At 41.4% G+C, this 13,271-nt stretch overlaps 1 protein-coding gene across 1 annotated transcript in view; it reads left to right on the forward strand.

Annotated features, from left to right (window-relative positions):
* The window catches only part of SOS2 (SOS Ras/Rho guanine nucleotide exchange factor 2), a 52,396-nt gene that overhangs the window by 30,406 nt on the left and 8,719 nt on the right, over nt 1–13,271 (forward strand). The window contains exons 9-17 of the mRNA XM_084287553.1: nt 255–382; nt 745–1,400; nt 4,574–4,655; nt 5,308–5,430; nt 8,924–9,027; nt 10,228–10,447; nt 11,390–11,509; nt 12,253–12,415; nt 13,126–13,243. Of these exons, the coding sequence (XP_084143679.1) occupies nt 255–382; nt 745–1,400; nt 4,574–4,655; nt 5,308–5,430; nt 8,924–9,027; nt 10,228–10,447; nt 11,390–11,509; nt 12,253–12,415; nt 13,126–13,243 (1,714 nt within the window). The remainder of the gene's footprint in view (nt 1–254; nt 383–744; nt 1,401–4,573; nt 4,656–5,307; nt 5,431–8,923; nt 9,028–10,227; nt 10,448–11,389; nt 11,510–12,252; nt 12,416–13,125; nt 13,244–13,271) is intronic.

A 13,271-nucleotide genomic window follows, 5' to 3' on the forward strand; every position in this document is an offset into this window, starting at 1 on the left:
CTCGGTAAGAAAAGGGTTGTCTTTCTAAACTCCCACCTGTTCTCTGCTTTTGCATATGTACAGACTGTTCCCAAGTATCTGACAAATGGTTTGTAGTTACACACACAGCTAGCTCTGAGTGTGTCACTCTTTGATGGGCTCAAAGTCAGTGATTTCACTGAGTGCTGTGCAAAACACTGTACGAATGTTTGTCAGCCTTCCTACCCGTCCGTAATTCAGATAAATCTGAAAGAAAACTGTTTATTATGTTCTAGCAACTGCAGGAATGCAGTGAAGATGAAGAGGATCGGGAGTGCCTAAAACAAGCCATTACTGCTCTTCTGAACCTCCAGTGCAGCATGGAGCGCATTTACAGCAAACACTCCCCAAGACGTCGGCCTGGGTAATAATCCACAAAACTACACAGGTTTCCCAAAGTTGAGAGAGAAAGAAATAAATTACGTGGAAGGAATTGTCCTTTTTTTTCTAGTTAGTGTGTGTGTTTCCTGTTCAAGGCATGTCTTTATGCCCATTTTCATTGTAAATGGAATAGCAGCCCAAACTTTTAGAGTCCATTTCTATGAATAATGTCAGTATCTTACTCTCTCACGTGCCAAAACAGTGCACATAGTTTATTTGGAACAGTAAACTTGATTAGGGGAAAGAAGGAATGATAAGCAATTAATTTAGGTGGTTTTACTTTGGTCTCTTGGGATGGCAAACATGGAATGTGCCCATCGTGACTTTTTCTTTTATTCGTTCAAGGGAGCCAGTCTGTCGCTTCTATAACCGACAAATAAGAAGCAAACACTTGGCCATCAAGAAAATGAATGAAATCCAGAAAAATATTGATGGCTGGGAAGGCAAAGATATTGGGCAGTGCTGTAACGAATTCATAATGGAAGGCACCTTGACAAAAATAGGAGCCAAACATGAACGCCACATCTTTCTCTTTGATGGTTTAATGATCAGCTGTAAAACTAATCACGGCCAGTCACGGCTGCCCGGTTACAGCAATGCGGAGTATAGACTGAAGGAAAAACTTATCATGAGAAAAATACAGATTATTGATAAAGATGACACATCTGAATATAAACATGCTTTTGAACTGGTGCCTAAAGATGAGAACAGTATACTCTTTGCTGCCAAGTCTGCTGAAGAGAAGAGTAATTGGATGGCTGCTCTGATTTCCCTCCAGTATCGGAGTACTCTGGATAGGATGCTTGATTCAGTGTTACTGCAAGAAGAAAACGAACAGCCCCTGAGGTTGCCCAGCCCAAGCGTGTATCGTTTTGTAGTGGAAGACTCTGAGGAAAACATTGTTTTTGAGGACAACTTGCAAAGCAGGAATGGAATTCCTATCATCAAAGGAGGAACGGTTGTGAAATTAATCGAAAGGTTAACATACCATATGTATGCAGGTACCCTCAACATTTACTATATACGGTCTTTATTTAAGATGGTGCTTGTATGGTTAATTAATTTAGTCCCTTTTTTCTCTTTTTTTTCTTTCTTTTTTTCCCCAGCATATAGTTAAATGTAAAGCGAGGTTTGCAGAAATAACCAGTATCTTATTAAATCAAATGACTTTGCTGGCAAAGCTATAAGAAGACTTCAGGCATGCAGGCTCCCCCCTTGCAGTGTGTCAGTGGTCTAATAGGAGCTACCAATGCTTTCTGTTAAACCTTTGCTTCATTCTTCTCCCAAGACCATCGTGGCTAAAGCAGCAGAGCTGCGTGCTGTGTGGAGGAGGAGAAATGTCGCTGGTTATTTCTGTTAAGCCTTAGCCTGCCGCTTTCTGAAGTCCCTCAGTAGAAAAGGAGGCAAATCCCAATCAATTCTTCAGCCTTTTCCTGTGAAATGCTGTCTTAAAGCCACAGAAATAAAACTTGTAATTATGTAAAGTACTAACACTGCTGAAAAAGTTTGAGAGAGCTTAGGTATGAGTCTTTAGAAACGTGCATGCTGTTGTAACAACTAGAGCTGGATTGTCTTGAGCTGTATATTTTAAAGAAAGAAAGAGAAGAGAAGAGTATTTCTCATTGGCCACACACTGAAATTGAGTATGGATGCAGCTACCTGTCACACAAGTAACCCAGAGCTGTGTTTGTGGATCCCACATCATCCAATTCAAAGCCATGTGGCGTTTCAGGTTCTCTCTCTTTCGGAAAGAACTGGTGCATTTGATTATTAGTTTGATAGTGTAACTTGCGAGGGCTTTATAGCACAAGTACATGCTGCTTTGGCTTTGGGAATCTTCAGCGAAAGCGTTGTCCTCTTGGGTTTCTGTGTGCTTTTTCCCAAGCAGTGTTTGGAGCCAAGACTAACAAACCCTGTCCGTCTGCCTCCGCAAGGGCATTTCAATAACTAACAGCATGCGGAGGGACTCCGAGCAGATCCTGATGCTGCTTTATCTTTGTATTTATGTACCAATACGTTTTTAGCTGCTCGGTTTTTAGATGTTTGCATTGGTTTCAGATTGTTTGAAGCAGGTTTGTTCCAGCAGAGGTTGTTTGTAGAACTCCTGTCGTGTGAAAGAGCTTGCCAGTTGATACCGGGATACCATGGCAGGCAGCAGATGCAGAGTTGTTAATCTCTTGAATTTAGCTTGTAAGCCACTATTAGAAGCACGTTGCTTGTATTTTCCATTGTGTTGAGAATGTTTATTTGTAAAAATAATCTAAAAAATAATATCCAGGCACCTGCACAGGTCAGAAAGCAGAGTAGCAGTCCCCATTCTGAGAATTGCAGATCTTGACTGCAGAGCAGACAGAACCTGCCCACCTGTTCAGTGGTAAGAGGAAGATTTTTCTTTTAAAAATGCCATAAATAATACTGACGAGTGACTGCAGATGTGACGGAGAGGCAGAACAGGCCAGTCCAGGACTAGGGTGCAAACTCAGCAGCCCAGAACGAGAGCACCATTACTTCAACCTTCAAGCACATTCCCAAGTAGGCTCCCTTATAAACGTTGAGCCTTTGAAGGGAATTTAAGCCTGCTTAAAAGAAGTGTCTCTTAATCTTCTGGGTGCCTCTCAGAAGAAATTAATTGACTGCATGTTGATGACTGCTAGCGTAAGTTCCCTGACAGATTCAAGATGATTTACAGCACAGTAAGTAAAGAGAAACACCCAACAGCCCCAAATCCGTGCTTGTAGTGAACATCTGCACGAGCATTTCTCTGGGCCTGGTTTTCCTGTATTTCACCATTCATTTGCTCCCAAGCAGCTCAGGCAGCTGCTGCGGCCACAGGCTAGCAGCTTGCAGCCACTGGTAGCCGCCTGGGGGGTCTGCTGCAGGCACGGAAGGATTAGGGCCAGATGATGACCCGCTGAGGCTCACACCAAAGTGATCCGTCTGTCAGCCTGCTTATTCACAATCTAGGAAACTCCCCAAGAGTGGAATTGAAAGAAATTAAAGGAAAATGGTGGGACTCTGTGTAATTAAGCATTTAATTCGTGTTTTGTTGTGGGTTGCTGCTTTTTTTCACGCAGGCATGGCCGTAGATTTTTATTCCCTCGTGTCTGCGTGCTGTGCCACCTTCCTCGGATGGTGTTCTAGGGATGAATCAAGCAAGATTGTCTGTTCAGGGGGCTATAATTTTGTGCCCAGGCTTCAAATGAGGCATGGAACTGTGGAGCAAGAGGAGAAACGTTTGTGTTTGCAGCACGTGGGTGCTGTATTAGAGGGCTGGGTTCTCTCCTTGACTCTGTTTTGTGGTGCTGGTCAGTTTGATGGAGCTTTTTAGCAGATGGCCACAGAATTTATAATCCAGCTTGATGCAGAGGGGTTCGACTGATGGGAGTGCTCTTGCAGCACGGAAAACTATGCTTGGGGTGTGAAATAAAGTGCTCTTAATACCTCTGATAAACAAGATCATAACAGATGTATGCTTCTAAGCTAGCAGCGGGCCAACACAAACACGTGTTGGCCTCAGCCGAAATGCCAGGGCAGGCAGATTGACACCGGGCTGAGAATTGTCCTGGCTTGCAGACAGCTGCACCCGCTGGTAACACACCTCCTGCAGCAGCGAGAAGGCAGGAGGCAGGTGTGGTGGCTTCTGGAGATGCACGGGCTGGAAGTGCTGCAGGTATTTTGCTTTGTAAGGCCTCTGCTGCCCGTGCTGCTTTCCCTGCCGGCTGCTCAGCCCACAGCAGTTGTGTGCTGGGGAGGCGTGCAGGCTCTGCTGGGGAGATTTTTGTAAGAACAGGTAAGACAAATGTTTCGTCGGGGTGGTAGAGGTATTTTTGATGTCATGATAGCAGACAGCCTAGCTCTACGTTGTTTTCCTTGTCTTTCTGAGGGCGTTGAATGGCTGCCTGGGCCGTGAGTGTAAGCCATTCCACATGCCAAGACTGAGACACAGTTTTTGAGAGAATGTGCAGCTGAATTGTATCAGGGGAATTGTATCAGAGGGCTAAATGAAAATTTCACAAGCAGTATCAGTTCGTGTATTTTCTAAAGTGCTTGACTTACAATTTCCATGTATTTTCTGCACTTTAAACTCTTCCTGTGTGGACGTGTATTTTTTTTCCTGATATTTTGAGACAAGATTTAAAAAAACTTTCATCGTTTTCTTACTCTGTCTTTACAGATCCAAATTTTGTACGTACTTTCCTTACCACATATCGCTCCTTTTGCAAGCCCCAGGAACTGCTGAGCTTACTGATTGAAAGGTACGCTGTGGTTATCCTTCCTGAAAAAGGCTTTGTGTTCATTTACCTGCTCCTTTCTGCTCGTGTTCTCAGTGCTGTGTGGAATACATTTGGCAGACAGGAAAAACAACGAAGTTCATAAAACAGAAACTTCTTAACATGGCTACAGCAATGACAGTTTTCAATGCAAGCTTCCTTTTTTCCTGTTTGTTAAATTAGCACCTGAATTCCTTATCAGCTAGAGAAGTTGGTGTGCCTCAGCTGCGGGGTGGTGGTGGACTGCTTACATGTTGGAGTATCCTGAAGTGTTCTAAGCAGTTTGCTTGAAAGGCACAGACTCGTACTGTAAACAACATGTTAATGCAGTGTGATAAAGCTGCTCTTAAGCTCTCTTCTAATCTTCACTTAATCAAGCTAGCAGGTAGTTAAAAACCTTCTATCCTAGTCTAGACATCTTGTGATGACCAGAAAACTAGGGAATTATCAGTGAGAGCTGGGTGTGTTGGCAGCACATAGCCAGGGGAAGAGGGAATTCCAGGCAGACTGGATGCCAGATGAGTGCCTGAGTTTCACTGCACTGAATTTCTTTAAATAAAATTGCTCTTCATGTCCTACATAAAGGGTTTGGCTTTTATCTTAATTGCCATCGGTTTTCTGGTGCTTGTGTTCGTAGGTTTGAAATCCCCGAGCCGGAGCCTACTGAAGCAGACAGGCTGGCAATCGAGAAAGGAGAGCAGCCCATCAGCGCAGACCTGAAGCGATTTCGCAAGGAATACGTCCAGCCAGTGCAACTCAGGTTTCTTTGCTTTTAAATTTGTTCTCTTAAAGCCAGATTTTAGTTCAGCCATTACGTTGCATGCCTGGAGACGGTAATCTCTTTAGGAGACTGCTGTGCTGTCAAGTAGGGACTTATCATTGTCTGCAACCAGACTAATATCCCAAGCCGTGTTCTGATTAGTCATACTGACTTCTGTTGTTGTTGTTGCAACTGTACTTTGGGTCTCTGCTGCTCACAGCTGTGATCTCTGCCACCCACAAGAACGCTGTATGGCTGCTATGGAGAGCGGGTGTGGGTGAGAGATGTACAACTCAAAGTGTTTCTGACGGCGTTTTGAATGGGTTCCTTGTTAACAGGCCCTGTGAAGATAGTTTCTCTGTTTCCATTTTTTCAGTCCTGCTGGTATTTTACTCCCTTTCCCAGCCTATTGATGGATTTGCACACAGGGAGACTCTTGTCTGTACTGCACTTTGCAACGGGCTACAGTGAATCTTCAAGGTCTTGCTGACCAAGCTAATTTGGGGAACAATTAAGCATTTCTAGCATGAATGAGGCTTGTTGTTTCCCTGATAGGGAATCAAGTCAGGAGGAGACAGAGCTCACAGCCAGTGTTTGTTAGAACAACCTTTATTCATTAAACTTGCTATTAGTAGTATCAAGCTGTTACTATTTATGGCAAGTAACCATAGGCACAGTACCCTCCTTTTTTTTCCCTCACCACACAATCATATTTCACAGTTACCTGTTCAGAGCAGCAGCAATTAACTGTTAACTAGAGAACCATCCTGACGTGCCAGGACCTTCAGTATAGGTTTTTGGAAGGTCACCGAGGGCGTACCTCTTTCATCACATACTTGTGTACAAATATATACACTGAAAAAAATAATCAAGATCCAAACTAAACACCCACGTATGTGTGTACACAATCCTGTAGCTCTCGTCGATATATAGGAGCCGCCACTTTCTTGGATGTGGTCCAAGTTACACAACCCCAGAGTAACCTTGATACTTCTGTGCGCTCCCGTCCTTGTGCAGCTTTCTCAGGTTCTTGGTGTTCTGAGTTTATCAGTTCCCGTGGCTTCAGCAGGGCTGCTGGTCTCCAGAGCTATCAGTTCGTGGGAGATCTTCACGCGCTACTTCTCAGCATCATTTTTTCCTGGTTTCAGATTGCTGTTTTCTGGTTAGTGTTTCTGCAGACATCCCCATAAACGCCTATAGAGCCCCTCCAAAGAAACTTGCACAGAATGGGCTTTTGTGACATAACTGGCTCACGAGTTTAAATATAGCTGTATCGCTTTTCTTGCTATTTTTATATCCTCCTCTTCTAGCTAGGCTTGAAGCTGCTTGGAGACCTCCTTACAGTGCCCATCTGCATGGTACAAATGCATCTTCGTGCCGCGCTGCTGATGCCATAGCTGAGCAGGACAAGGGTTTATCAATGAAACAGAACCCATAGAACAGTTGAAGGCAGCAAGTAACCATGATTCTGGCTAAAAAATTTTGATTTCCAAAATCAGTGCAGTACTATTGCTTTCACGTGTTTGAGCTCTTTGAAACCTGTGCCTAGTTCCAAAGTTTCCAGGGTGTTTGGTTTTGGTTTCTGGTTTCTTTCTTTGAGAGATTAGGATACCTCTTGTCATGACAGGTACCCTTAATGTCTAATTCATGCTGTGGTTGGTGAGCTGAGCGCCCTTATTAGTGCCTCCTCGATGAGAGATGTGGTTCAGAGCTGCTGTTTAACGCACACACTCCTGTGGCTTATAGTTAATCTTAGAATTGAGGAGATATTACAGGTTTCTGGTGGCTTTGAAACTGTTAGCTGTCCTACAGCTCAAAAGAAGGGTCTGAATTTGATCTTTTATGCTGATTTGCACAGCACTTCGTACATCCCAGTTTTGTACCAGTATTGAGCTCTACTTCAGAGAGATCTGAGATTTGGGAGTAAGGTGGGGAACATGAAGGTGCCTAGTCCTTCCCTCTCTTCAGCGCTTGTTCCACACGCTGTAGACATGCTGCGCAGTGCACAGAAACAGTCAGATCTTTGACTTGACTAAATGCAGGTGAGGTTATGAGAAAGAAGGAGGTGCCCAGCTGCAAGTGCAGTCAGCAGAACCAGGTAGTCTTTCTTGCTTTTTCGGTACTCCTACCACGATATCTCAAAGGCAAAGACTGATTAGATAAGATCCTCTATTACTGTTATTGGGAACTCGTTTCAAAGCATCCCTCCTTTGATGGTTAGAAGCTGTCATTAATTTCCAGCCCGAAGGGTCTGAGTAGCCATTCTTTCATGGGATAAACTTTCTTCTTTAACTTAAATAGCTCTCCTCTTCCCAGTGTTTCTCCTCCGTGTGTTCATGTTGAGCGTCCTTAGCTTGACTCAGCTAGCCCAGCCGACTGCTCCAATACTTAGACTCACACCAGACTGGCAAATTAAAATCAATTATCTGCCCTGGTCCTCTCAGACATTCTTGCCCCCAGTCTATAGAGCTGAACCACTGCAAACAGTAGCCTGGTGCTGAAAGGAGGACCACAATTAGTGCTGCTTTACCTTAATATCCTGAGCTGCAAAAAGTTAAGCAGCACTCTGCTGAGCCACTTCTGCAAAGGCAACGGGGCTGAAGTAACCAAATCTCACTGCAACCATCTCCTCTGTGAGCCCTTGACTGTGGGCCCTCTTTTAACCCCACCATCCTTATCCCAGCTTTTGGGCTGGCACAGGGAAAATCTGTTGTACTTGTTGATGGAGGAGGTATCAGCTCAGCACTCAGGTAAGGTGATGTGGTGCACCCCAATAAATCGGAGGTTTGAGTTACAAGTTCAACTTGTTTACACGAAGAAGAGGCAGAAGAGTTTTTTATTCTGATACATCTGAAGAGAGTGGAAGGCTGAAGAGCAGTTGTGGTTTAGTTCTTAAAGGCTTGTTTATTAGAGGTCTGGTTAAGAAAGTAGAGAAAAGTCAAGAGAAAGTTGAGTGTTATCCTTAAAGCGCTGGATCTTGTAGTGCTGTTAGTATAAATAAAAAGATGAAAAATTAGGCCAGCACACCTGCAAAAACTTCTAAGATTGAATTTTACGCATAGGAAAGAAACAGTTACAAATTTGTTTCCAATCAAATGGTCAATTCTAATTATTTTTGTTTGTTTAAAAAATATACCAATAAATTATATTCATGATACTTATTTTACCTGCTGTTGATGACTTTTTTCCTCTTCTGAAAACACCTCAACACTAGCATTCTGTATTTATTTGTTTGTTTTTAGAACTTATAGACATGCTAAGTCTGGAAAATGAGGTTTAAAATACTTGGGGACTTCTGTGTTCATCAATGCATGCTTAGTCTTTGCTCTGCCCCTGTGTCCATCTGCATTTTGATAGTCTTCAGTTACACGAATCTGTAACTCAGCTTTTATATACCTGTGTTTTGTTTAATGTTTACATAGGATGAGCTTGGAAGTCCTAAAAAAACACACACACACAAAATATAATTATTTTCTTCTCTCTCCTTCCTCAGAATATTAAATGTTTTTCGCCACTGGGTAGAGCACCATTTTTACGATTTTGAAAGAGATCTGGAGTTGCTAGAGAGATTGGAGACGTTTATTTCAAGTGTGAGAGGTATGGTAATTGGTAGTCCTCTGTTCTTCCCCATTTTGGTACAGCCTGCTGTTCTAATGCTCAGGGGTTTTAGGCATGAAAATATCTTCACACATGAGTAATTTTAATGCCTTTAATGGAGCTGTTATTTAACTCTCCTTTACATGAGCAATCTTTGGCCTGAATCATACATAAATAGCTACCAAAAAATGATTTCACGCATTGTGGTATTGTTTAACTTCAGTGTATTTACTTCTGGGCAGTAGGATTCATCCTTGCCTGACTCTGTAACAGACTTGTGAGAATTCAGAATTCTCTCACCTCCCTTCTTCGCTTTAAATTTGTAGAGAATTCCTTCCCTGTTGGTTAATGAGTTTTTCCATATTCTTCTCCCATTAATTTAAAATTCTAGCTGAAAATCATTATCCTTTAAGAAAACGCTTGTTCCATTTGGTATCACTTTTTCTGGAGCAATCCTTTCCAAACTAGCAGATTTTTTGGGCAGCCTAGATGGAGGGCCAGCAGTGATGACATGGCAGTTTGCATCATTGTCCTGGCAATGCTAGACTTTACTTTTCAGATTGTCAGACCGTATGTGGGGCAATACCATGCTGAGGCAAACTTTGAGACCCATAGCTTATCTTTTGCAGAGGTTTCTACTGCTGATCAGAGAGAAATAATTCAATTTTGGGGGTTAGTCTCATAAAAGTTATTTGTCTTGAAATACTGAAGATACTTCTTGTCTTGTCCATGATGCTGTGCACTGTAAATGTTGGACTGATGGTGTAAGCATATTTTTTTTAATCTCTTCATTATGTTGTGCACTAGTACAGCATATTGCAAAGTTTCCAGTTTAAGCTTGTTTACTTTCTTCAGTTACTTTCCTTTTAGTAGGTGAAGCTAGCAGTCAAAAAGATGGTTGCAGTTTAGGGGAAACAGTAAAATGCAGTGTGTGCGTGGTCACTTGTCTCCCACTAAACGTGTCAGTAGATGCATTTAAATGCAACTGGACACCTAAAAATTTGTTGGTGTGTCTGTATTTTCAAACTGACACAAGTGCAAGAACACATAAGACAATAAATAATGAACTGCAAACCTAATTAATTTCCCTGCAGAAATGCAGTATTTTGAGTGCATGTCCGTATTTTGTTGGTTTCATTAAACTATCAAAAATAAGTTAAGATGACATTAAAAACGGTTTTTGTGGGTTATGTTTTGTAGGAAAATCCATGAAGAAGTGGGTGGAATCAATTGCTAAAATCATCAAAAGAAAGAAAGCTCAAGCAAATGGGATCAGTCACAACATCACCTTTGAGAGCCCGCCTCCCCCCATCGAGTGGCACATCTGGCGCGTTGGGCACAGCGAGACCCTGGACCTGATGACTCTGCACCCCATAGAAATTGCTCGGCAGCTGACACTTCTGGAGTCTGACCTGTACAGGTAGAGGTCTCTTTGTTCTATCTGAGCAAGAAAGTTCATAGAATCAGTCAAAAGTACGTCCCCTTGTTTTACAGGGTTTATGGAAGTAGGTTTTCTGTTTGGTACCAAAATATACAAGAGAAAAGGTGTTTTTACATCTCTATATGAGATTTCTGATAACATAACTGAATAAATACAGTAGTTTAGGAAACTAAAGTATTATGAGTAGGTAATATCAGTTTATAGTCTCCTTGTTAAAAGCAAACTTTGTTACATTAATAAAAAACTTTTATTGTGTCATAAAAAACACATGATTGTCTCTCCCCCTTTGCTTAATAGATGCATAGCAAAGTCCTAGGCATTACACACAATATAACTTACAGGACTGGTACATCGGGGTCCTCTAATCTAGTTCTGAAGAGTTTTTTAGTCTGGTATCATAAATGCTCTGCTGTTTCTGTGCTTTGTTGTTACTGATCATAAATAAAGCTAGCCTCAATGTGAGAGCTGAGTTTTGCCAGGTAGAAGTTCTTTAAGATCTTACGAAACAAAAAGGTGAAGCATCCTTTAATGCTTCAGTGATAACAGGTTCTCAATGGAAATAGGTCATTTTTCCAGCAGGTTGCTCCAAGTACTTTAGTTTCCTATTTAAAAAAAAAATATTTTAATTGCCTTTAAGATTCTTTCTTCTGCCTTCAGGAGATTAAACTTAACTCCTTTTTAATTTTCTTATGTGGAAATGCTTATTCAAAAATGCCAATTTCAGTTAAGATAAAAATGGATTTTCTTCTATCCGCAAGTACTCATCGAAAAGTTATTTTAAGTAACTGTTTTTCTTATACTGGGTTGTATTTGTGAAATACCAAGTCGTGATTAAGGGAAGAAATAATCTTTTAATACAAACACGGAACACAATTATTATTTGTATTGAACAATCCTGTTCATCTTGCTTTATCATAACAGGGCAGTACAGCCTTCTGAACTCGTCGGTAGTGTGTGGACTAAAGAAGATAAGGAAATTAACTCCCCAAATCTATTGAAAATGATTCGTCACACTACAAATCTTACTCTTTGGTTTGAAAAGTAAGTAAAGTGATGGTGATTTTAGTATAGTGGCATTAAATCCTTCTGAAATTGAGAAACGTTTTTGTCTTACTTGAATTCTGTTGCCTTGAATCTTGAGATAGTAGTAGAGTATTACAATAATTTCAGGTTTTATTTCTAGGTCCATGCCATGCCAATCATGTGTTTCCTCCATTTAAAAAAAAAATTAAATAAATGGATTTTTTCCAGTACTGTCCACATGGTCAACATGTGCCCTGCTGTTATTTCTACAGTACATCCAAGGGCACTGAAGGCAATGCAGGACACTTTTCTGCATCTCTTGAAAATCTGTTGTGTCTATCCCCTTAGCTTAGTCTCTCTCCCTTCTCATGACGCATCACTAAGGACTTCTGAAGACGTGGCCATGCTGCAGTCAAAAGGGTGTAGCAGTCTGTACGTGTATACCTAACCTCATGAGCTTAAAATGCTATCATAGATACTGCAGCATGAGAGGGTCACCCTGCTTACCCTGGATTGTGCTTGGGTCTTGCTTTATTTTAGAGTATGTGCCAAAATCATCTTGTTATTTCAACCTAAACATATATAAAATGTGATTACATAAATTTGTACTTGAGATTTTTGACAGTGCACCAAACCGTGCCTGCTAGACACACTACACAGTTTTCACTTGGACATTTTGCTAGTCACTAAATTAATTTGCTAGCTTGCTGAGCTTTCAGGTTCTGTTTATCAGTACTTCTCAAGTTACGTCTTTTGATTAGGTGCATAGTGGAAACCGAGAACTTCGAAGAGCGGGTGGCTGTGCTGAGCAGGATTATAGAAATCCTGCAAGTTTTTCAAGATCTGAATAATTTCAATGGTGTTCTGGAGATAGTCAGTGCAATGAACTCCGTGTCAGTGTACAGATTAGATCACACGTTTGAGGTAAGCTCTGGGCATTGATCTTGAGAAAAAAAAAAAAACAGAATCCAGAAATGAATCAGACAAACTTCATAAGTGAAATCCACATTGTACTTGCTTTCTTAGAAGAAAACAAATTAATTATGAGACAGAGTTACTTTAAAAGTTGCAAGACAACATGAGATGGACTGGTTGTCTCAAAGGATTTGTAACAGGAAGTGGAGCTTTTCAGCAGATGTTTTCTCACTTGTATTCAGCTCAAAAAGGGGAAACAGCATGGACATTTGATTGTTAACTTGTCTGAAATGAACCCATTGCTTCAGTCCAGTGTTTTATGTGTGTGAAAGGGGAGGGTCCCAGGGCAGAGAAGCCTGGACTGGAACACTTGAACAGCAGAATTTCCTACCTACACAAGGACCGAGGGGATAGCTAAAGCTCAGATTTCAGTTCATGAGCACTTTTGCATGAGAGTCTCTGACAATTCACGTTGTTAAGAGACAAAAACAAATGGTTGCTGACTGCTTTAGGTGGACACTACGAAGAGAGGCTAGGAAGAATTATTGAACTGATGGTGCTGTAGTCAAGAGCCATTTACAGAAGAGGTTCTTTCAAATATTAATTTGAGTTTCTAAGTTTTGTTAAGAAACCTAGGTAATTATCTTGTATTTTCTAACCGTGCTGTTGAGATCTGCATAGCTTCTATTTTTTTTTTTTTTTTCTCTTTGACAATTTAGGCACTACAGGAAAGGAAAAAAAGGGTTTTGGATGAAGCAGTAGAACTAAGTCAAGATCATTTTAAAAAGTACCTAGCTAAGCTCAAGTCAATCAATCCACCCTGTGTGCCTTTCTTTGGTAAGTAACACCAGAATAGGCTAATATT

Source organism: Netta rufina, assembly GCF_964035555.1.
Source record: "Netta rufina genome assembly, chromosome: 5".
Taxonomy (NCBI): Eukaryota; Metazoa; Chordata; class Aves; order Anseriformes; family Anatidae; genus Netta; species Netta rufina.